General features: G+C 46.0%; 1 protein-coding gene across 1 annotated transcript in view; it reads right to left on the bottom strand.

The window, feature by feature from the left end:
* The window catches only part of Slit3 (slit guidance ligand 3), a 600,224-nt gene that overhangs the window by 195,802 nt on the left and 379,065 nt on the right, over nt 1-25,357 (bottom strand). Inside the window, exon 5 of the mRNA XM_031352736.1 lies at nt 7,690-7,761. Within this exon, the coding sequence (XP_031208596.1) occupies nt 7,690-7,761 (72 nt within the window). The remainder of the gene's footprint in view (nt 1-7,689; nt 7,762-25,357) is intronic.

Genomic DNA, 25,357 nt, shown 5'->3' with positions numbered 1-25,357 from the left:
GAAGATGGGAAGGAAGAAGCAAGGGAGTGGAGGGCCGATAGAAGGAAGGACAGAGGGAAGAAAGGAAGGAGGGAGGGAGAGATGAAATAAAGGATAGATGGGAGGAGCAAAGAAAGAATGAAAGGACACATAGAAGGAAGAAGAAAGACGGGCAGGAAGGAAGGACAAAAGGATAGACAGAAAGACAGATGGAAGAAGTGATAGCAGGAAGGAGGGACAGACAGAAGAAGAAAGGACAGGTGGAAAGAAGAAAAGGCAAAAAGAAGGTCAGAGGAAAGGAAGGAGGGAGGAGAGGGGGAGAGAAGGAGAAAGGGAGAGAAGAAAAGAGGGAGGGAAGAAAAGAGGGAGGGAAGAAAAGAGGGAGGGAAGAAAAGAGGGAGGGAAGGAGAAAGGGAGGAAAAGAGGGAAGGAGGAAGAGAGGGAAGGAGAAAGAGAGAGGAAGAAGGACAGGGAGGGAGGGAGGAAGGGAGGGAAGGAAGGAAGGAAGGCACGAAGGCAGGCAGGCTCCTGCAGCAGAAGATCTGAAGCCTGTACTCAGCCAGGAACACACAACAGGAAAAACTGGAAGACTCACACATTGGGTCTTTGGGAAGTACTGCCTTGTATTTCACAGGAAATCTCAAATCCCTCTTCAGACACTCCCCTCCTCAGGAGGGACAGGCACTGTTCTCATGTGGTGTCCCTGGAGGTGACTTGCACAAGGCCTATCTCTGCTTCCACTTAATAAGCTGGTGACAAGCACTGAAGTCAACCCTGGCCGCCCTCATGTCTGCTCTTCCTGTCAGCCCCCATAACTTCTGAACCACTCTCTACATCTTTGTACTGGCCATTCCTGCTTTATTCTCTTCTGGAAAAATCGGTCCTCTGCATTAAGGCTGAGGCCCCCATTCTTTGGTGATCATCACTTTGGCGGCTGGTGTTCTAGTCCCTCCCTACAGCTTCCTGCTCTCTTAGTTTTCTCTCCTCTCTTGCTGGGTGTGCTCCAGACACACATCTCTGACAAGCATTGACTCTTCCACATACTGAGGTCTTCTTGGAGATCTTTTACACATTGTTCTTTCTGTTGAGAATATCCTGGTCTTGAGTGAACTACTCATCCTTCAAAACCTAAAATAGGCTACTTCCTCAAGGAAGACAGAATCACTCTGATTTCCTGAGTCTCTCCACATCCTTGCCCTTCTGCCCAATGAAGCCTGTCATAGTTTTCTTCATGTTGCTGTGATAAAAAAAATTCTGACCAAAATTACATTGAGGAGGAAAGGGTTTATTTGGCTTACAGAATACATCTTTGAAGGAAACCAAGGCAGGAACTAAGGAATGAACAGAGGCAGGAGCCATGGAGGAAAGCTGCTTACTGCCATGTTTCCAGGCTAACATTCAGCCATCTTTTATATAGCTGAGGTTCACCTGCCTAGGGATGACGCTACCCACGGTGGGCTGGGCCTTCCTATACAAGAAAATGCCCCCATAGATGTGCCAAGTTGACAACTGGAGCTAATTATGACAGAACCCTGGACCTGTGTCCTACACACACTAGCCCATTAGTCCATCCTCCTGCTGAGCTGTGAACCCTTTAAGTATAAGGATGGTTGTTTAAGTTTAAGGAAGATTGTTTGTAACACTATTTTTGTATAAAACCTTAGAACACTTGTATATGTATTCTGATACATAATATCCATCAACAGTGTAAGTATAAGGATGTAATGGGGCAATGAACCTATCTGTGTCATTGATAGTTTTGATCAACCTTACTGACTCTGCCATGAACCACTTGAGCACTGTGAACCTCTTGGTGACGGATGCGACAGAAAGTGAATATATACGCAAGCTAGTTCTGTGAGACTTGCAGAAATGAGTTGACAAATGAGCCGCATCATTTCAGGGGCTGATAAGTGCTCTGAAGAAACATAACTGGGCAATGGGATAAATATGGAGGGCAGAGGGGAGCTTGCCTTAGGCAGATCTGGGAAGGCAGCTCTGGGCTGAGCCTGAAGGCTCAGGAGTGGAAGTGTAACAGTCCCAGAGCGCTGCATCCTATGCAGCTGGAACAGTAAAGAGCAGAGGTCCTGAGACAAGAAGCTATTGTGGTGACCACAGAATGACAAGGGACCGTGTGTTGTGTGTGTGTGTGTGTGTGTATGCTCGCACGCACATGAGCTGAGCCGAAGGACACACATCACACAGAGCCTTGATTTGGGGGTGACCAGGTGCCAGTCCAGGTAGGGTGACAGAATGATCTGCCAACATAGATGGCACCAAGGAATTGGGGCTAGTGTCTCTCCCTGATCCTCCCTCACCCTCTCATGGGGAGGAGACAGCTCTCATTAATCTCTGGTGGAGGCGGTGCGCCTAACTAGAGAACACAAAGACTGCCTGGCTGGCTTTGTTTTCAAACCGTCAATTCCAAACTCTGCTAGCTGGCAGAGACAGGGGTTATTGATTTTCCCTTCTGGAATGCGTGTCCTACAGAGTCCTCACAAATAGAAACTGAAAAACAGAGGAAAACATGACTGCTGAGAAAGACAGGGCCAGGGGACATTTCTTTTTAAAACAATTTGTGCGGGGGTTGGGTCTTCTCACCTACTACTGGATAGTGACTTGGGTTTTTTTTTGTTTTGTTTTGTTTTTCCTATCTCTAATTCTCTCTTCTCGGCCTTAGCTCTGCGTATTTACATTTCTCTTGCTTTCTTGCTGCACCTTTATTTAAGTACCTAGCACAGTGCTTGCATACAGCAGGTACTTAATGCCGGCCCAGTAAATGGCAGAGCACAGGTGGGTTTATCTACGGTCTTTCCTCCAGATCAGTTTGTTTGAGCAACTGCCTTGTCCTTCCAGACAGGCTGCGTAAAATGGGACTCATTCTCTGAGTTCAGCTCGCAGCAGCTGCTTGGAGGGGAGTCCCCAACTAATGACTGCCTTCTCTAGAAACCAGGAAGTAATTAGGGGCTTCTCTCTGCTGCCCGGGGAAGGGCATGGTACCAAGTCCCTCAGCTAGAAAGGGGCATGCCAGAGCCTCCCTAGTTTGTTGGTGTTCAGACACTACGGCCTTTGTTTTATAACTGATGAAGGTCACGTGGTTTCCTCCTTGTGGGGGTGGGGTGGGGGCACTCTGGCGTAGGGTATTTGGTTACTCTGTACTCTTCCTGTTTCTGGGATGGCTGCAAGGGGGTGGGAACAAGGGTATCTTTTTGGAGTTCAAGGATAGCTAGCTGGAGTATAACTGCAAAGTTTTACTCTGATTATGTCTGCTAACTGTTACTAAATCACATACACTGATGGGAAGTTCATTTTGTCACCTGGAAAATGGGAGCATCACAAGTTCTCTCTTTTTGAAAAGCACAGCAGGGTAAGTGGAGAGAATCCATTCCAACGTTACAGAGCTTCCATTTAAACATCCCAGCCAGTCTTTGCTTTTTTCTCCTCATAATGCAGCAGAGTGTTGTGGACAGGTCTAATCTGTTGGCATCTCACATGCCGTTCAGTTTGAAGCTTATATTGGATTCCAATAGCTCATCTTTGGGTCATATTTTACACAAGGTAATAGATCAACAGCAGTATATTTCTAAGCCACACAATGTGGTGGAGAGGGTCTGGCTGGGGCTTGTTCGTCAGTGACTCTGAAACATGGCTCCATGTGGGAGATCTAGTTCTAGCAGGAACGATTCTTCCATGGGTCTTCTGAAAACTTCAGTTCTGAGAGATACCTCTTATTGTCCATAGGCCGATGGCCCTTCCTGCCACCTCCTCTCTTTGAGAATTATGGGAACAGAACCTAGGCCTTGCACATGCTAATCATGGGATCCACCACTGAGGTGTACCCTCAGCTCCCAGATGCATATTTAAATATTCAACTTCGAGCCGGGCGGTGGTGGCGCACGCCTTTAATCCCAGCACTTGGGAGGCAGAGGCAGGCGGATTTCTGAGTTCGAGGCCAGCCTGGTCTCCAGAGTGAGTTCCAGGACAGCCAGGGCTATACAGAGAAACCCTGTCTCGAAAAAAAACAAAAAAACCAAAAAAAACAAAATAAATAAATAAATAAATAAATATTCAACTTCGTCATCACCTTTGCCCTCTGTGAATTCACTGTTAGTTCCAGCCCTGCCTCTTCCATTACCCAGCACACAGATGTCATTCAGTTCACACTGTCCACTGAAGACAGAGCATCTAGCACACCCAACACAATGACAAACTAAGTCCTCCAAGCCTGGCTCTGCCTCCTGAGTTTTCTGTCTCTATGAAACAGACGCTCTGAGAAGGCAGAGTTCGCAGGTACACACACACACACACACACACACACACACACACACACACACACCTCTGACTCTCCACTGCTTGCATCCCAAATAGCATTCATGAGGAGCTCAAATTTTATCTTGATGTGTGGTGTGCATGGATGACTATAAGCCATCTCTATGTTGTCTGAGCCTGGACCTCCTTAACTGACACTTCTTTCCCCAAGTTCCTACTGGCTCCTCCTTTAGGTTCTTCATCTCTTTACTTCTCTCCCAAGCTTCAGCCCTTACATCCTTGGGTCATCGAGAACTCCATCTCTTAGCCCCACCCCCAGCCTTCCTTTCTTCCATAGTTTCCTGACCATATTCTTTCAGGATAAAAGCCTCATGAGATGTCTTTGTATCTGCCCTGGACACATCCTCCTATCCAGTTTTGCCCTACGCTTTGTTTGCCCCGCCTGTCTTGTTTACTCTGTGACTTCTAGGCATTGCTTAGGCCCAGACAAATACAGCCTGTACCACTAAGACAACCACAAAGGAATGCAGCAGCAACAGCAGGTAGAGCGTTGGAAACCCTGGCGTGTGTCAGGCACTGCACAGAATTATTCATATGCACTATTTTATTAACCTTCTCAAAACCGCTAGGAGGTAAGACCAATTATTAGCCTCGTGTTACAGTGGTAGAAACCGACGCTCAGAAGTGTCAAGGCATTTACCAAAGGTCACAGACCCGGTACCAAAACAGATGGAATTCATACATAATTCTATCAGACAGCCAAGCCATGCTCTTAACCTCTAGGCTGCCTTGCCTAAAGCGATTTCCCTCCTTCTCCGACAGTCCTCAACTCCACACAGCTCACGTCTGAGTTTTCGTGTTACCAGTATTTTACTAACATCCTCTTCAGTGTACATGCTCCTTGTCCCTGGTCACATGGTAAGCCACGAGAGAACAGGAATTACGTGTCTGGGCCCTTATAGGTTCTACCTCCCGAGTACAATGCTAACGGAACTGATGAGGAGAGAGACATCCCCCATCCTCCCTTAGTTTTCTTTTCTTTCTTTTAAAAAACTCTTCCTTTAGTGGATGAGTCTGTTCCATTCTCTTCTTCCTAGGACCACAGGGAGTTAAGGGATAAAACCCAAAGAGGAACATCCTATGTCCAGGTCCCTAGTCTTAGAACCAGGAAGATCATCCCTAATGCAACCCTTCCTGAGTTCCTTCAGGACACCACGAATGAAAATTCAAGACCAGCAGTGGTTTTATGCACAAAATTAAAAACAAAACCAAAAAAAAAAAAAAACCCAAAAAAAACCCAAAAAACAAAAAACCACCTTCTGTATGGAAATGAGCTCCCGGCAGTGGGGGTGGGGTATTTATGAAACACAGATGAGTTTTGTGTTTACATTTGCATCCTGATTCTACAATGTGTCTTATATAAACATTTTAAACCCCACAAAACCTGAAACTCCAAACACTTCTGGTCCCAAGCCTTTCAGATAAAGCATTCTGGTTCTTCTGTATTTGCATACCCTCTGTTAAGGCGACAGGCCTGACAGCATTTGCTGGACCCGCTTGGGAATTCTGAAGCTTTCATATATACATTCCATACTCCCTCCCCCACCCCACCCCGAGGCCTTTGCATATTCCACAGGGAAGGTAAAGTTCCCCAAACTCTAGCTGCCAACTAGGAACCACTGTGGGACTGAATGACTTTCCCGAGAATGATAAATGCAGTTGATAATTACCCAGCCCAGTTTATGCACGACTGAAGTGTGTCTGTTAACTCATCCATATAAAATTAACCACCATGGGACCACACAGATCATTCTGTACATGGAGAAATGTTAACTTGGGGCTCAGTCAATCAGGAAGCTGGTGGACACTGGGTTAGTCATTGTCTTCCTCTAGATCTCTGTTTGTCCCGATATTCTGGAATATTAATTAAGACGATGTGTTGGTCTGAGTTTGTGGCAGTCCTACGATTTTAGAATCCAAGAAACAAAGTCCTGGAAAGCTGGTAAAGGTGCCACCCCTGGGTGAGAAACAGGGCTTTGTTCATGTGCCCTGCTTGTTGCTGGTGCCTCCGACCCCAAAGCTCTGCCTTATTTAAGGCCTATACGTGTAGGCATGTGTGCACTCCAGCTACACCTGTGCCACCCCACCCTTTCCTGTTCCCAGAGAAGGAGCCGGTGGCCCACCCTTGTCCTGCAGGCCCCGCAAAGTCATCTCTACATCCCAGTCCCTCACCTTTCAAAGGTGGCTATGCCCTCTGTGAGTTATGCCTGTTAAATACCAATGGTTTCACAAGGCACCAGCCCCCATCCCCCAGGGTGGGAGGTGGGAGAGGCAGATGACCTGCATCTGGAAACCATCACCAGCTCCCTGGCTGGGCTAGTAAACTAACCCCCACCTCATTTGTTAAAAGGGGAAGTGACAGTTGTACATTTTTGTTATGTTTGTTTGGTTTTTGTTTAGTTTCTTTTCCTTTTCGTCTCTTATAAAACTGCTTCAATTGAATTTGTGCTAATGAGGGAGGTTGGTGGGCAGACGGGCTTGCTCAGCCAAACCAGATGGTATTTCTGTGCCCTTCTCCAAAACATGCTCTGACACCATGGTACAGCCATGTGGGTAGAGAATCAGTAAACACAACGCCTTCTAAATGCAAGGCGCTGGAACGGTGGAGCTCGCACCCAGGAAAAGAATCCCAGTGATTAGGCCAGTTCAAATCTGGAGTGTTAGGTCAAGTCTGCCTCTGGACTATGGTGATAGAGTGTGGATGTACCCATGCTCTAACTGCAGAGCTGTCCCCACTTGCTCTAGCAACCAGTGCCTGCAAAGGAAACTGAAGTCTGAAGACTCAGGTCTAGGGGACTAGGGTTCTATAGAACGTTACTACTGGGGAACTGGTATCGGGGCCTATCTGTTTCTTAACATTCCCTGCTAATCAATAATGGTTTTAAAATAAAAGGTGAAAAGCAAACAGATGAAAGTCAAGTGTAGTAGGAATGGACGTGTATACACGCCCATGAGTTCTAATGCTATTTCATAAGGGGCTGGTGACCAGCCCGTTTGTATCAATGAGATCATCACCATCACTGCCATCACTGTGAGGCCACAAGCGCTATCCTTAGGTCTTGGATTCATAAAATACTATGAATAAGACTTTTTCTTTTTTTCCCCCTCCCTCTGTCTTTTCCTCCCTCCCATTTTCTCAATTGCACAGAACACCTGTACCAGATGACTGCTCCCACGCTACCTAAGACCCTTGGAGAAGCTAGCGGGGCATCACAGTCATGCGGTCTGGTTGTGGCCAGGCCCTGACCTAGGAAGAACAGAGCTTTGTGAAGCTCTCCCTCTTCCAAGCCACCAGGAGCGCCCATCCTGTCTCTCACTCCCATCCTGACTGGCCATCCCACGTGAGTTCTCTCTGTGCCAAAGCAACAAAAGCGCACTTACAGGTTCTTCACGCCCGTGACGCCTCTGAACGCCTTCCTCGGGATGCCCTGGATCTGGTTTTCACTCAGATCACTAAACGAGAAGAGAAGAGGCAGAGCAGTTAGTGACCCCAGAGCACATTCTCTGCATCTCATTAGGATAACAAAACCCTTGGAGGCGGCCTGTGGAGCCCCCACCAGAAGGGCTGGAGGGGCTGTTTAGTCTCAGGCCCCTGGCTGTTACAAACCTATACATTGTTCTGCAAGTGAGGACTTCCTGCAGAAATGGTTATCAGGTGCTGGGGTGGGGGTGGGAGCAGCTTGCTTCAGGGCAGGCACTGTGGGTGGTCTCACACCTCCAGGCTAGGAGCCAGGACTCCACACATTATTTGTTCCACACACTGCACCCCATCTAGTTTTGGCACCTCCCAGACAAGATTCTTACTCCCCTCCCCTCAAGCCATCCCTCCCAAACTAAGCTCCCATTTCTTGGGCAGGCCTTTGATGCTCAAGTTCTCTCCTCTTGGCATTTGGATTGGAACTGAGCCTGGTCACTGGGTTTTCTGATAGGGACGGAGGGCCTCTTAGGCATTTCCACACACCCCATTCAAAACTGGGGGTCCCACTCCTCATTCTGCTTGGAGGGACATCAACACACTGGCTGCTTCTAAGTGGGTATTAGGGGTACCCTGTGTGGCTGGCTCCAACGCAAATCTTCTCCACGGACTTAAGTACCCTCTAGAGTCTTGATTTCCTTGTCTAGGAACCACGCAGGCCTTTTCGGTTTGGTTTGTTCTCTGGTTTCCTTTTTATTTTGACCAAACACGTGCATTTGTTTTCATTCAGCCCTCAGGCCTGCTTGGATCTCAGTAAGGAAGCAATCCATTAAAGACCCACCAGGGCCCTAGGCCCATGAGGCAGCTCCGCCAAATGCTGCAAGCAGCAGGGCTATTTCGGTATAGCCACAAACTGCAGGAGTGTCTTCAAAAAGGATGGTGGGAAGGGGATACATGTGTAAAGATGAAGTTGCCTGTTGGCCAGCCTTCTGTGTTTTCTTCAGATAGAAAAGGTATATATACAATACTCATATACACAGATATATACACACACCTGGTATTTTGAAAGAAAATCCCCTCAAATAATGAAGGGAGAAGAACATCCGACCACAGATATAACCACTGCTAACAATTATACCCAGTGTATATAAATTTCAACGACATAACTTCTTAACATACGGCCCACTCTAAACCATTTTTTTCCACACACTATATTGAGAATATCAGTCCACGTCTTTACCAAACACGTCAATGCCAACATTTTGAATGGCTGCACTGTATCTAGCTGTATGGTTCCTTGTATGGCTGTGCATTGTTTAGTGGGTGTTAGTATTGTTTAGTGGCTCAACTTCTGTCAGGTAAGGAAGTGCCAGGATTAGATGGGCTGGGTGGGCCAGCAGGTAAGGAGCTTGCTGACCAGACCCAACAACCTGAATTTAATTTCATCTCTGGAACCCACACGGTAGAAGAAGTAAACAGACTCCTACAAGTTGTCCTCTCCTCTGACCCTTCCCATATGTGAGTGCACACACATACACATCCGGGTGCACACACAAGATGTAAGAAGGACTCTTTTAAAACCGAAACAGCAAGACACATTTCCCTGTCTACATCCTGCGGGTACTTCCCAGCATTCCTTGGGCACAAGGCTCTACAATGAGAACTTGCTGCTCACTGATGAAACCTATCCTTGACTTCTCCTAGGGATAGATTTGTGATGGACGCTCTCATGCTGATTTTTGAGAAGCACCTCCACAAAAGCTACGGAGAACTTCAAACATGCATGGAAGAAGAGAGCAAACAGCCATGTCCCGCTGAAACACTGGCGGTCTACGGGGACACCTTGCAAAATAGGAGGGGGAACCAGAAAGCAGTAGAGAGACATCATCCTTTTTTTTTCCTCTCGTCTGTCAGTCTCTGATAATCAAACACACGCTCTAAACAGCTGGCTGAACCTCAGGACAGTTGGGCTAGCCTCAGGCTACTTTTAGGTTCCAAACCAAGACTTACTATTGGGATAGGGTGCACCTATGAGTCCTAGACACTTCTGGGCTTCCTAGAAGAGTGCTCCCCCACCTCAGATTCAGCTTCCCCTTTCTACAACCGATGTAAGTAAATTCTGGTGCATAATGAGCTCGGTTGCAGGCTCCCCCAGCCAGGCCTGATTCAATGAGCAGGGCTCCAGCCTGGAGTCGGGGCACTGAACAAAAGCCCACGATGACAGCAGAGGTCGAGCAGTGTCACCCAGGCCACTCGACTGTTCTCCATCAGTCTCCACAGAGGGGGCCCAGGTCCTGTCATCCGACTAATGCAATTTCCACCAGGCATCTGGGCGGCACTGGAGGCTCCTGCAGCCACAATGGGCCCAGTCTTTCCTGTCGAAGCCGGTCTCCAGACCACAAGCGTCTGTCCAGTGCCTTCTCAGCCTTTGCTGTTATCTCTGGCTGCTAGGGAGATGGGACCTGGCCACATGTCTTATAAATGGCAAAAATGTGGAAAAAAAAATCAAGGGAAGGGGTTAAGAAATCAAATAGGAAGAAAGTTTAGAACGGACAGCTTTAACCACTGCTGGAAGCTGGAGGAAGGTGGCATCTATTTCTGAAAGGGCAGTAGCCCATTTTGAACAGGATTCATACCAAAACATATGGGGAAGCACAGTAGCGAGTACAGTAGTGACAGAAGTTGGGCCTGAAGATAGGCTCATGGACCTTAAACAGAAAGAGACAGTGTGGTAAAGGAAGGCAGGTCTCGTTGGCAGCCCATGGGTGAAACCCTGATTGGATGAAACAGCTGTTTTAGTTTTTCCAGCTACCACATCCTTCCTGTAAATGTATCAGCCTCATCTCTACCTTAAAGAACCCAGTGCAAGGCACAGCTTTCTATCCCGGCTCCCCTCCCCCAACCCCATCCCAATTCAGTAAAACACTAGATGGCAGGGAATTTATCCGTTCCCCGTGACAATCTGCTTGTAAATTTTATTAATTTTATTTTCCATTGAGCCTCCCTTCTCCAGCTAACAATACCGCAGCCATGCATCTACGGTATTGTATATTGATTTCATAAATACCTCCAGTGGGCTGACAAACTGACAGATTTAATGGTGTTACTGATGGGGCGTGGAGGAGGGGTCAGGGCTGGGTGCTTCGGGTTTTTTTTTTTTTTTTTTCCAGTAACCATCCCTTTACAATTATCTCAGGGCCTTTGTGAGGCTTCCTAATAGTGTGTTTATCTCGGCATGATGTCTGAGCACAGAGCTATTGTTAAGTCAGATCCTTTCGACAGACAAGAGCAACCATTTTGGCTGACAATTAAATAAAAATAACAAATTCTATCCATGATGCCACAGAGCCTAGTTCTGGTCAATTGCTTGTTTGGATTTTAGGATCTAACCCTTCACAAGAGAAAGATATACTCAGAAATGACCAGAAAGGTAAAAAACCTTAAACAGAAGGGAGGCACAAGTTAAGAAAGAAAGGCTGAGCTATGCAAAGTGTGCAGGGTTTTTTGTTTTTTTTTTGGAGGGGGTGCCAGGAAGGAAGATGGCAGGTCGGGAAGGAGTTCTTGGTTGGGAAGTGGGCTATGGATCAGGATGCCTTTTTAAATAATTAGGTCTCTGAAAGCTAAGAAGTGCATTAGCTAAAGTGCATTTTCCAGCTTCCGGAAAATGATTAACCATCTGATTATTCCATCCCAAAACACAGGACCAAAGAAGACTTATTAAGGAGACACTAAGTCAAATAGGAGTTGGCAAGAGGGGACATATCCCACAGCCAGCCAGCCCTCCCCCGGCCTTTTTAATTTACTAAAATGCTTTGGACACAGATTAACTTTCTTGGCAAATTTATTATTGTTTCATCTACCCTGAAACGGTAACCGCGGACACTTTGATAAATGGATTGAAAGGTTGTCTAGTTCCGGAGGAGCTTCTGAAATGCTTCTTGGGCTCTCCCCGCAATGTCAGGCATGCTTTGTTCTCAGGACAACAGTGACTGACAGTCCTTGCTCCCACCCCTAGCCCTGCAGAGTGAAAACACTCCTGTGGGTACATGTGCTTTGCGTACATTCACTCTAACTTGTCTATATTAAATGGCAGTTTATGTGTGGGGATGGGGATTGGGGGTGGCTGTAGGGGAATATGCTCCGAGGTTTTAAACTTATAAAATGGGTGGAAACTTCCAGAAGCATTGTGAATGCTTGTTCCTAAAGTTGGTGGCACAATGTCTTTGTTGCATGATCATTCAAGTTGCTTTTTCAAATGGGATTACTGGTCCACCAGCCTCCCCACTAGTGGGAACAAATCGTGGACACTCATAAAGTGCTTTGAACCCCTGGAGCACAGAGAACATTCTACAGGCTGTGCTCTTCCTTCCTGAGTTTCTCCCTCGTTTAGGTTTGGACTTAGGCAGCTAAAAATGTTCCCAGTTGTTACCCGAAGTACACGTACTTAAAACTGAGCACGGCATAAAACACACTAAGTGTTATTAGTAGTCCCTTCATAAAATCTGAGGGGAAAACTAACACTCCCCTTGTCTAGCATCTACACAGGACTCTCCAAATTTGAGTCTGGATCATTAGAGATTGGTTCAAGGAAAAGGTTGAGACTGGCCAGGGAAGCTTGATTAGTGCCTCGCTCTACACATCAGAGAAATTTCCTCCTGTAGCAAATGGGAACAAATACAGACAGACAAACAGCCAGAAAACACACAGAAAGTAAGAGACACTGGAATACGCAGCCCTAAATGGGATGTTGCCATTAAATCCCTCCAACCAGGGCTCAGGGAACTCTGCAGAAGAGGAGGTGAAAAGTGTGTTTGAGTGAGAGGGGATGGAGGACACACAGGAAGCAAGGCCAACAGAGGACAGCGGGTACACATAAACTCAGACAGTAGCAGCACACAATGGCCCTCCATGGGTCTGTACCGTGAAGTCCTAGGATTGAAGGGAGAAGTGGATACATGCCCCATCCCTAACCCAGAAGCTATCTCCAGTTGATAATCACTTGCAAATAAAAAGTTTTCTTCAAGGCAGTCTCACTGAGGAAACAAAGCACTCTTTAGGGTAGGCTGCATGCAAGAGACGGCCAAACTCAACAGCATCTTTGGATTTGTCTCATAAGGTTGAATCAGGACATCTTTAAAAAATCTTACAGATAATATCTTTGCATATATATTATGGCTTCTGGTTTTGTGTTTTTATGGGATTCCTGTGTGTGTGCAAACATATGTGTTTCTGTCTAGGTGTCTCTTGTGCTTTTTCTTTGGCTCTTCTGTTTGTTCTTTTTCTGTTTGAGTTGTTTGTTTTGTTTTATCTTATTTATTTTATTAGTATTCCTTAGACTCCTGTTTGTTTTGTTAAGGAGAGACAGAAAGGGTGTGGAGCAGGACTCTCTCTCTCTCTCTCTCTCTCTCTCTCTCTCCCTCTGTGTGTGTGTGTGTGTGTGTGTGTGTGTGTGTGTGTGTGTGTGAACTCCAAGGTTCCATAGCATATTAACATTGTCCTCTAGGACTCTAATATTGGAAAAAGCAAGCAGTAAGGCAGAGTTGGCGTGAATAAGGAAATGAAGGAAAACTTCTTGAGGTCTCAGTCTTAGTTAGTCTTGGACTTGAGAGAGAAAGGACCTGAGAGAGAGAAAGCAAGCAAGCAAGCGTGTTGCTTCAAGCAAGGGGGCTGGCCTCTGTAGCCCTGCTTCAGACAATCCTCTGTTAGGGACCACCCAAGAGAATTCAAACTCCCAGGCACTGCCTGCCCTCCATTATGTAAGGGTGAATGATACTGGCAACTGAGGACAAATTACTGAAGAGTTCCCAGCTACGAGACTTATCAGTTAAGTCAAAAGCTGCTGGGAACAGAAGCCAGTACCAGAGGAGACAACCTAGACCCTAGCCGGCTGGACCCACAGATAAGACAGCTTCAAAGAGAATTCTCAATCAGGAAGTTGGTAGCAGATTGAAACATCACTCCCCAAACAGGAATTAAGAGCCCACACAGGAAGTAGTCAATGAGGTTTAAACTCCTTTGTCCAATGCCTCAATCCCTTTGCACGGGAGACTATTCAATGATGTGTTTTCAGACAGCAGTGTTAAAAAAAAAAAATCCATCAGCTCTCGATTAGCCAAACTAAAGCCGAGCATGATATAAAAAGCGTTTATATTTGGACCTATTATTGAATTTGGGATCAGGGTGTTGGATTACTGCTCTGACTCTCTCTGGCCTGAATATATGTTAAAATTACTTTCACATTCTTTGCCTAGTAGGCAGGAATTTTCCCATTGGTGTGATGAACATATCAACCAAAACTTGTTTAGGGATATAAAGATTTCTGACAAACCAGCAACAAATCTTACAATTCTTGTATTCTCAACACTACTTATCTATAAAACTAACCCTTTGGCATCCCCTTCCCAAACCCCCAACGCCAAATGTATGGTGTTCTGGGGACCCATCACTTTGGTAAGAAACAGAGGGAAAACATTGTTTTTTCTTACTTGATGCTCTGTGGCAGGAGGGATGACTTGGAGGCAAAATTATTCCCTGGGGATTTTACTGTGTGGACTTCAGAGAAGATTTATCTTAATAGGTAAATCTCTTCTGCAGGCAATTTATCTTAATAAGCAAGATTATATATTTGCAGTTGGGTCACTGTCAAAATCAAATGAGCACCGAGCGTATGCCTCAGTTAAGAAGCCCAACTCCCTCTGGCTGGGTATGTCTAGTCAGTGATCTTCTTTGTCGAAGGGAGATGGCAATAGTGTAATGGAATCATTTCCTGAAGAACTGCAGCCTATCTCAGGGACACAGAGAAAATCTCTGTCTCTGTCTCTCTGTCTCTGTCTCTCTGTCTCTCTGTCTCTCTGTCTCTCTGTCTCTCTCTCTCTCTGTGTGTGTGTGTGTGTGTGTGTGTGTGTGTGTGTGTGTGTGTGTGTGTGTTGAGGAAGGGGGATGACCCACAATCACTTCCCAGCCTTCCATCTGTGTTTCTGGCTTTCACTGGAGGAGTCCAACTACCTTGACATTAAAAAGTGAACGCAAGGTACTAACAAGGCTGCTTGTATTCTGCCTTTCCTTACACACTTGCCGGAAACTTCCATCATCATATGGGTATTTAAGATCAGTGGCTTGAACATCAGTTTACATTATGTTTCCCTCAGAAAAGATGAGTTGAGCACTTGCTATGTGTTACACCTCATTAAATGTTAGACCACAGCAGCAAACAGGACTGACCACTGGTCCTTCTGCAACTTACACTCTTGACTAAGGTAGACACAAAGAAACAGGCACCTTGATGTTGACAAGTATAAAATACGCCCCGTACACCTCTAGACTCAAGGACAATGTTCTCGATGCCTCTTGCTTTTCAACAAGAAGAAAGCCCATCTCTAAGTGCACTCTGCTTATATGGCTTTGACTTTTGCTCCAGATCCAAAATTTGAGTTTTTAGAGCTTGAGAGAAAGATGCTAGTCTGAATCCCACAACTTTTGGGCATGCAGTCTGGCTTCATCAGGAACTAAAACTTTGTCTTTCAGACTGATGGTGTGAAAAATCCCAGAAGGATGAAGCTACACCTGGGAGGGAGCAGGGCCCAGGTCAGCCACTGTCAGATGGCCTGTCAGAATGTGTAGGTGGTGCTACAAAAAAAAAGAAAAAAAGGTATCTTGTTAAGTGTTTTAAAGTCAGGAATGAGAATGATATCACAAATGGCTCACTTCACATCACATTGGTCTTTGAGAGAGACACACACTGAGGCCATTCAGGATCTAGTGGTTGTATTTTGCTGCAATATACTCCTGAAGAGGGGAACTGGATGGAGATACTGACAAGACAAAGCTGGCCAGGAGTTCCTGGGGCTGAGTGATCAGAAAAAGGATTCACCCATTGCTTATACTTTACTCTGAAATATGTAAGAATTCATTACAAAAAGTTAATGTGGGTTCCTGGGGTCCACACTAGATAGATTGCACCAGACAGCTAATGGGTCCTGCAGTTGAACTTTTGATCAAATAAGAATCACATGCACAATGCTACTGCTGAGTCAGGTTCTAAGTTCACATCCCAATTTTGCTGATAAATGGGCTGTATCTCTTTAAGGATCTGTTCAACCCTTTCATCTAACCTGTACTTAAAAATTAGGATAGGCATCCCAGAAAATGGAAAGCAAATGCTTTCTAAATCTTGGTCTTTTCATTTGGTTAGTATGAAGCTAACACAGCGTACCCTACTGTCTTAAAATCTAAGTCTGTCTATGGGGAAAATTTTGGGCTATAGATGCAAAGGGCTTAGATATAAAGATGTTCTAGAAAGCTGCTGTTGATGTGCAAAATGTCTGTGGTGTGAACAGAGTGCCAGCATATTCTGAAGTGGAGAGAGAGAGACATAAGATACACTTTGAAGACTCTTCTGGAGCTCATTGGGGGAGGCTGAGCTAGGAGGAAAGGAGGCGGCAGGTATTTCTCCCTTTACTGTAATACCTGAGGAATGGCAGGAAGACCCTAAGACCTTTGGCTCTGGACTTTTCCAGACCTCAGAAGGGATGCTTGCTGCTAGATCAGGACATTCCCTGAGGAGCCTCTCGGACAAGTTTCCTACAGTGTTTTCAACAAGGTTCTCTAGGGGAGAAATCATGGGAGCTGAGGGAGGAGTTGATACCTGGGGGGGGACTGCCAGAGTTGGCTACAGTGCTGGATGCAGAGGCCAGGGTCCTGGCCTGGGGACCAAGCACATTGGAACTATTGTGCATACACAAGTAATGATGTGGTAAGCTGTAGCGGATGCAGAAGCCTATGCATGGAGGGGTCATGGGTTTGCTCTGAACAGTTGTCACATGGGATCCTTTGTGTCCCTTTCCAGGCAGATATCCTAAAGATACACAAGCTCAAAAGCTTGGGTGTCTGCTGGAAAAGTAAATGGAAAAGTCACTGAGGGTGGCAAATAGCAGTGACACCGAACTGAGCCAATACACAGCCACATACATTCATTTCCAACTACACAACCTCTTATCTAGTCAATAGGACATTTCAGCCATGGGTTTCATTTGACCGGTAAGCTAAAGTTTGTGACTACTGGGGGCAGGGCAGAGACTGTTAACCCTTTGGGAAACTGTCTAATTACAGAAAGACACTGACCCACAGGTACTGTGACATGAGCCACAGATGCAGCCTAAAATTCTCCATTAGTCATATTAAATATGGGACAAAGAAATGGGTGAAGGGTCAGCAAGATGGCTCAGCAGGTAAAGGTGTTTGCCACCAAACCTGACCACTTGAGTTTGATCCCAGGACCTACATGGTAGAAGGAGGGAGGAGACTTCCAGAGGTCTTCTGACTTCCATGTGTGCACCATGGTCTTGTGGGTCCCCAGATATAACTATGTGATGCCCACAGACACACAAGTATGTGTATGTGCACACACAATAAATAAATGTGTAAAGACTATGAACTAAATGGTTATTAATTTCCACTTTGAAAACATTATGTTTAAAATATTGTCATGTCATCAGTTAAAAAGACTTACTGAGATTTTTTCATACCATGTCTTTAAAACTTGATGTATATTTCATATACATGCCAAATTGGACTAAGGATCACCTGCTAGATGGCCAATGGTCACATACAGATACTTCCTGCTGCTGTGACCTTGCTGTGCTGTGCTACAATAAGGGCAAGGAGCTACAGCTTCATGGTCTCTATTCAGAGGGACAAATCTTGAGAGGAGCCCAGTGTAGGACTTGGGCGTATGGGTGTGGCAGCAGCTGAGGAGGCTAGCCAGGCAGGGTTGAAACCCACAGATGGCAGGAAGCTTGCCACAGCTTGAAACATTTCAATCACTAAGACATCCCTCCTGAGGACCTCCTTCCCATCACAGGATTTTTCCATCTCTCGTTCTTCCAGGGCTGGCAGGGTTAACTAATGCTCCCAGTCCAAACAAAAACTTTCTTCATTTAATTATTCTCTGCAACTCCAACTAATGCTCTTTTTGTTAATGAAACGGCGTTATAATTGACTGATCATCTCCAGCAAAGGATGCAGAGTCTGAGCTTCTCCACAGCTCACTAATCCCTAGGATTACCACAGTTTAGCGGCAAGGCGGTTGCATTAGATGGGATTGGGGGGCTCTCATTAGCAGCCCAATTATGCCTTCTTTTCTAGTCTAGCCTTCCTTATACCACTAAGTGGCCCAGGAAGCACAAGCAAGATTCCAACAGCAAGGTAGACCCTCCAGAGCCTGTGCACATGGACATTTCTGTGAAACTGTCTGAGTCTGCACTTGTACAACACTGTGTACCCTAGAGTGGTGGTTCTCAGCCTGTGGGTCGAATGACCCTTTCACGGGGATTGCCTATCAGATATATGCATATGAGATATTTATATTATAATCCATAACAGTAGTAAAATCACAGTTATGAAGTTGCAACATTGTATGGCTGGGGGGGGATCACCACAAGCATTCAGAAGGTGGAGAACCACTGCATTACAGCCTCTGTACCTCACTATGTAGCTGTCGGAGTTCCTGTGTGTAACCGTCACTGTTACCCATTAGAGTCCCTATGGATGTACATCGCTAGGTCTTGTGCATGTACAACAGTTACAACCTGTCAGAATCCCTGCATACGCACATCATCATGTACCTGCCAGAGTCCCTGTGTATCACTATCGAGCCATCAGAGTGCCCATGCCTGTCACTACGTTCCCATCAGTGTCCCTGATTGTGCCCATCCCTGTGCACCTGCCAGAGTCACCACATACGCACATCACCGTGCGCTTATCAGAGTCATGACTGAGATCTGGATGTGCCAGAATGGGATGCTGAATACCAGGTTGCAAAGTCCCTAATTTTGTACCTGAGATAATGCCAGGCCAAGTTTCAGGCTTGTTGAGATCGGCCTTGTGCAGGGGAGGGGTTCACCTGGTCCAAAAGAATGATGACGTACACTCTATATTTTCTTTGTTTGGGGTGATGTGTCTGCCCCTCGGGGTTGGGCAAATGGGGCTCACTCCCATGCAATCTTACCTCCCAGGAGTTTGACATATTATTCTGTTCCCCACCCCCGTTTCCTCCGCCTCTTTCTTGGCAGCCATCTGAGGCTTTCATCTCTAATTTGATTGTCGTAGCTGACATTGTCAATCTGAAATCCACTAGCATATCTAATGCTGGCTGGACAGAAGGGGCGGGGGGGGGGAGGCAGAGGATGAGACAGGGAGGCAAACTCATCTCAAGAAGTAGCTTTATGTAAATCGATCCTCTGGCCTGAATGCGAGAGCCAGGCATTTGCTGATTAATTGGAGAAGTGTCCTTGTCCCCATGTCTTCTTTGGAGAGATGGCCCAAATTGAGTCCTCTTCTCTTCACAAAGACATTCCCTTGCCAAAAAGCTTTTACAATTAGAAAATGAAACCTTGTGAGCGAGGGGGAGGTGACTGTGGGGAGAGGGGAGCTTATGGAATTATTCTGGAGCATGTGCATTGGCCTGCTTGGTGATGAATTGCTAACTGGGCCCTCTCTTTTGTCTCTGAGTTGAGGACTGATAGCCTAAGTTGAAAGGCCGATCGTCCCAGCGGTGAGATCTATTTAGGCATCATTAGCAAACACTGAGGGGAAGGGGAAAAAAACCCTGGTTCTAACCACTTTGTTTTTAGTAAATTTATATTTTCGGTTAGAACTTGAGTTCATTTCTGTCCCTGTCAGGGAGGAAGGGGTGAGGATATAAATGATTCAACCTTTCTCTCATGTCCTTTTAACCTTTCCTACAAAAGAGAGCTTCAACAAAATGGAAGCTCATCTCCAGTGTAGTCCTTCTAACTCAGCCCTGGTCCCCAGTTCCTGCTAAATTTGACTTCCCCCAAAAGCCAGAGGCAAATTAGCCACCTGGGTACAGGCCAAGGAAGTCTAGCTCTGAAGGGGTTAGCTGTCATTCAGCTTATATACTTACTGGAAGTGAGTCTGTGAAGAGCCATGGTCTTTCTGCCGGCCCCTCATAACTTCGCTTCGTGCAGCTTTTGCTATTATGTTCTGTACTTATCTTAAAATATATTTGTTGGATGGATATTAAAAAAAAAACAACCTCAAGTAAAAATGATTCCATGCCACTGCTTGGTTCATGGATGACCCAGAATATATCTCAAGCTTTGGATCATTTTATCTCCCAAATCCAGTTTGTTCCTCCTGACTATCAAGAGTCCTCGCTACTCTAACTCATCAGTCTTTTGCCACTCCCTGTTGGGAGTATTGTGTTTGGTGAGCAATGTCACTAGAACCAGCTTCCAAAGAAGGGGTGCAGGTGAGGCTTCACTGAGAGGTTCAGTGAGCTGAGCCGAAGGGTGGGAATGAGCAGCCATACCAGGGAAGCAGGCTAAATGCATGGACCACCTGGTTTCTCTGTAGAAAGCTGAGGCCTGGCCCGAAAGAATACAAAAGATTAGAAAATGCACTCAATGACGAAAAGAGTTCTATCCCTGACAATGCTTCTTCACCAAGAAGGTCCCTTCCTCCCTCTCTGAAGCCTGGTGCTTGCTGGACTTGGGAGTGACAATGAAACCCCAAAGCTCCTGAATGCTTTGGCAGACTCTAGAAGATGCTGAAAGTGGGAGGCAGGCAGTGTCAGGTTCTGATCGTCTCTGGGACAGCAGATGCTGTGCTTTGATTCCTTCATTCTGAGCTGCCTAAAAGATACTGAGAATTATTACAGGAGGGAAGAAATGTGAAGAGGAGAGGAAGCTAGAAGGGGTGGGGAAGCCCAAGCCCATCCCCAATTTGGACAGCACTGCTGGACATTGTGGACGGCCCAAGCTGACCACAGGGGAAAGCTTTGAGCACTGCTTCAGACTCCTGCCTCATCCTGAGACTCCTCATGCAGTACCTCCTTAGCTCTTCCCTCCTCTAAGGGAGAAGTGCTGAGGTTACCCCGTGTAGTCCCCCCTTTTATTCCTCGAAGGGTATGAGTGTGCTGGGGATGGTAGGGAGGGCCTGAACCTTGGCTGTAGCTGCTCAGGGCCTGGAACTTGGAATGCATGGCTGTGGCTCAAGGAAACATGGCTTGTATGTACCTGCTCTTTCTTGTAGCTTTTCAGAACCCCATTAAACAAGTGGAATCTCCACGGTGAAGGTGAGATGCTATCCCAGGGCTATCTGCCAATAAAATCGATACAGCTTCAGAGAGGCTCAAAATTATTTTCTACCAGAGGAGGAAAGCAATTCAGTAAGAGCCCAACACCTTGAAGGACCAAGGCTGGCTTCTGGAGGCCCAGCATGGGATGATGATGACGTAAGTAGGCGCTTAAGTCATCGCACCATGCTAGTAGTATATACATTTCTTGCCATGGTCCCTGGCACTACTTATTGTTCTATTCAAATGATTTCAGTTACTACTAATGATTTGCACTGTGGATGTCTGGGTATGGCCAAAAGGAGAGATACTGTTCTCTTACTTATGTGAAGATGGACACCAAGTCAATAGATTTACACCTAGTTTGAAGTTGACACTAATGTTTAATTCCAGGCCTGTTTCTGGATGTTTAGCTCAAAAGGTTCTAGACGAAGAACATGAGTAGTAGGTAGATCCAGGGAAATGAAAAAATAAAATAAAATTAATTAGTAATGAGTATGCTAGTCTGTTACCAAATACCATGAGCTCTTTAGCCTCTAACAAAAAGGCAAGGATCTCCATCGTGAGAGCCAGAGAAAAAGGATAAAGGTAAGACTTCTTCAGAAATGCCTCCTTTATCTCTCTGAGTCTGCTCCCTGTCTAACCCCGAGCCAGGCCTTCTCCTGGTCACATGACATATTTCAAATTGGTCTCCAGCATCCTGCAGGTGGCCAGGTCTAGGAGACAGGTAAGTTTGTGCACTCTTTTCCTTGAGACACAACAATGCATGGATTGGATCTTAGAGCTCTCCCAAGTCTCAGTGCCAAGGGAGCAGGAAGGTAGGAGAACTTAGGGAGTTGGGGGTCTACTGAAAGGTATACAGATCCCTGCAGTGTGCTGCTGAAGGAAGCAGGGGGACTCTGGTCCCTTCAAACTTCATTTTGCTTCCTGGCTATGAGTCAAATGGATTCTGTCTATGACGTAGTGCCTCATCACAGGCCCAGATGCAGTAGGGTCAATAGGTGATTGGAACCCCTAAAACTGTATGCACAACCCTTTCCTCTTAACAAATTGATTGTCTCGGCTATTTTATTATAGCGATGAGAAATTAAGCAATGCATACAAGAGCTCTACCACTGGGAAGCAGCAATTCCAGGTCAAGTTCAAGAGGAAAGGAGGCAATAATTGGGCCCTACTTGGCCTGTTGTACAACAGTGCTTCTAGCATTCTATCAGGAGATGGTTTGTAGAAAGATAGGAGCCTAGGCTAGACCAGGCCAGCTTCCCAGCATCAGGGAAGCTAGGTGGGAAGTGATCAGTTGTACAGTAATGGCTATGCTGGGAGAAATTGTAGGAGCATCCACAGGGCCTAAAGGTACCTGGGGTGAAGTGGTGGTGAGGTTAGCTATGAGACTGAAGCCCTGACAGCGGAGACCAGGAGCAGCTCTGAACAAAATGCAGCTCTGTGCTGAGAGCAGAATGTAGGGCAGTGATCCCTGTATGACTCGGGGCCAAAGTATTCATTCCTCTGCTTTGGGGTGGGGGTGGGGGGATGCTGGGCATGGGGCCACTTTGCAAAGGCTATGAGGGGGAAGACTAAGGTCCCTCAAGGCAGCAGTGAGAATTGAAGTTTGTTGCCCGTGACACCAATCCCTTCCATGGAGAAGGGAATCCTTACTGCTCCTTTTAAAACTCTTTCAGGTTTTCTATCTAAATTAAGATTATCATTACTAGGTGACTGACGACAGTATACCTGGAGAGTCTGGTGCTATGCGTTGCCCACAGAGACAACAAAAGAAGACAGCAGAAATAGCATCACCTCTACAGGCCTTGAGGCAGGACACTGGGACCTCCTTCTGGTCTCTAAAGCTCATAGCGTGGCTGCTGGAGGAGCAAAAGGAGAGACCAGTGACCCACTCCCCGGAGCTAGTGCAACGTCTCCATCTGTGAGCATGTGGTCCCCCCTTAAAGATAGACAAAGGCGAGACAGAAAGGGGAAGACAGAGACAGAGAGAGGGAAATGAGAGTCAGAAAAAGACAGAGAGAGACACACACACATACAAACCATCAGACATGGAAGCAGGGGGAATAGCACTGTGAGGTAGTAACAATAAAAACAGAGACAGAGACAGAGACCCAGAGAAAGGCATTCACAGAAGAGACTGTGGAAGGATGAGCAGAAGTTAGGATGGACAGAGGTAAGCACACCCATGCCCTTGCACCCTGCTCCATACAGAAAGCAAGGGGTAGATGGAGGGAGAGGCAGAGGAGCAAGAGGAAACCCAGGAAGTAGAAGCCCAGAGCAGTCCAAGAGACTGCCCGGCAAAGGCTCTCCCCAAAGTACCAGTCACTGGGAACAGAAGTGGGTGCGGCTACAGCTTCCACGGAGGCTGTTCTGGGGACAATACCATGTTCTCTCTGTAAGAGTGGAGCTGTGCTAAGCACAGGCCTCTGCACCACAGTCTAGCCTTTGTCCCCCAAGATAACATTCCCACCCAGGAGGGGTGCTCTTTGGACAAGACTGGGGGGTGGCTGCTGTGGGGCCTTTTTGAATGAGTACAGATCTCTAGCAGCTCCGCAGTCTTGTCTGCCTGAGCTTCGGATGCCAGACATAAGGTTTGGGCAGAGGTAACTTGTGGAGGCTTCAAACTTTTTACATTACGAAGCAAGATTTTTTTTTTTTCTTAAAGCCCCATAAAATTTCAAGGCACATACTTAATGTTCAAATGCTTGGATGTATTGATCTCTGCCCATCCTCTAGTATCTTAAGTTTACCCAGAGGACTGTTTTATTTAATTAACTCACTGCTTTATTAATATAAATATTCTCCTATTGATCATAAGAGGGCCTGGCAGGCACTCAAGCTGGATGTACATCACCTTCACTTCTAGCAGCACCACTTAGAGGAGTAGCTGGCTGGGAATCAAGGAGAGTGGCAGGAAGTGGTCCCTGGGGATGTCGGGAGCAGATGAATCTATAGCAATTTTATGGAGGGAGGTTTTTTTTTTTTTTTTTTTTTTTTTTAAAGACACAGTTCCTTGCATCTTTTAAAGCAGAAAGCATATGGAAATGAGACATGAAAATGGTCTTGGCTTACACGTATCAATTAAGCATGTCAATACTTTAATTAAATCTTTCAACTAATGAGATTTATCCCAATGAATATGTTTTATGGTTATAATAGCTTTTTTGGCCACTGTTCAAAATGTCAAATAAATTGTGAAAAGGAATTAAAAAAAAGACATAATTGACGTTCTGAACCGAAGCCAGTTTCTTCCCTCCCTTGCTCTCCTTCTCTGCATTCATGTGATTTTACAGAATGTATGGGAAGTAATGGGCCTTATAATGGCTTGGCTTTTTAAGACTCTTTTAAGCCTTCACTTCTAATCCATCTTACCAACTTCTCTAAGGCTCACACTGCTGAACCTGTGAAGGCCCCACCCCACCTCCACCCTGAGCCTGTTCCTTATTGTCTTGAAAAAAGGAAGAAAACACCCCCATGGGTCCTGGTAAATATAACCACAAACAAAATGGCTATGAGGTTATGAGAAGGAGGTTACTAAATGGTCTAACAAAATGAAGACTCTTATCTCTCTTTCTCTCTCTCTGGTTTTTCTAATACTTTCTTAATCAATCTAGTTTTGTATATAACCAACATCTTTTTCTAAGAATGGAAACTGAAAAGAACTCATGACAGGTGCAAACTTAAAGACACACACGGAGAAGAAAGGAGTTCTAAACGATGCCAGGCATTTCTTTATGCTGTGGTTGCTCTGGCCTCTTCTCTGTAAATCGGGCATAGTGAGTGAAGCTGTGAACACTAGCCCACAGGTTTAGGGCTACAACTGAAATGGACAGAAACTAAAGAGAGAATGATAGAAAGGACATACATTTTTCTGGGGGAGGGAGCACTCGCCCCAATACACATGCACATTTCAAAGTTTGCATAGTCTAGTCCCCAAGCTTTATCCAAGCAGTTGAGTGCATGCTGCCCTTAGTGAGAGAACAGGAAGCAGTGTGTGGGCACCTCTTGGTCTTCTGTGCTTCACAGTTCTCCCTGAGAATCTGAATTGGGCCTCTCCGTAAGACACCTCCTACCTAGTTCCTAAGGCTGGATGACTCTGAGTAGCCATTCCTGAGAGCAGTAACAGTGTTCATTCTCAACCCCAGAACTCAGCTCGCCCTCATAGTGTGAATGCTATTATCTTCGTGACCTGGTTAAGAGAAACACATCCTAACCAATATTCGATCTCATTAAAATGAAGCATTTGTGGCTCAGAGGGGTGGTCTTCAACAAACTTTAGAGCCAAAGTCTGACCATCATCTGTCATAAAAAGGAAAACCAAGGCCCCAGAGAGGACGGAGTCATTATTGTCCCTGAGCCTGGGACAATAATCTAGGAGTCTGTAGAAGGCTCCCTTCTGTTCCAAGTATGACTCAGTTTTGTACAAACAGGGCAGGACAAAGATGGGAGAGAGGGCCGACTTGGTGGCTGTCATTTATCTGGCTGCCAAGGCACACCTGGCTGATCTGGTTAACAAGACAGATGCTCGTCCCTCT

This window comes from Mastomys coucha, unplaced genomic scaffold, assembly GCF_008632895.1.
Source record: "Mastomys coucha isolate ucsf_1 unplaced genomic scaffold, UCSF_Mcou_1 pScaffold5, whole genome shotgun sequence".
Taxonomy (NCBI): Eukaryota; Metazoa; Chordata; class Mammalia; order Rodentia; family Muridae; genus Mastomys; species Mastomys coucha.
The sequence above is the reverse complement of the archived record's forward strand: the minus strand, read 5'-3'. Positions and strand labels throughout refer to the sequence as shown.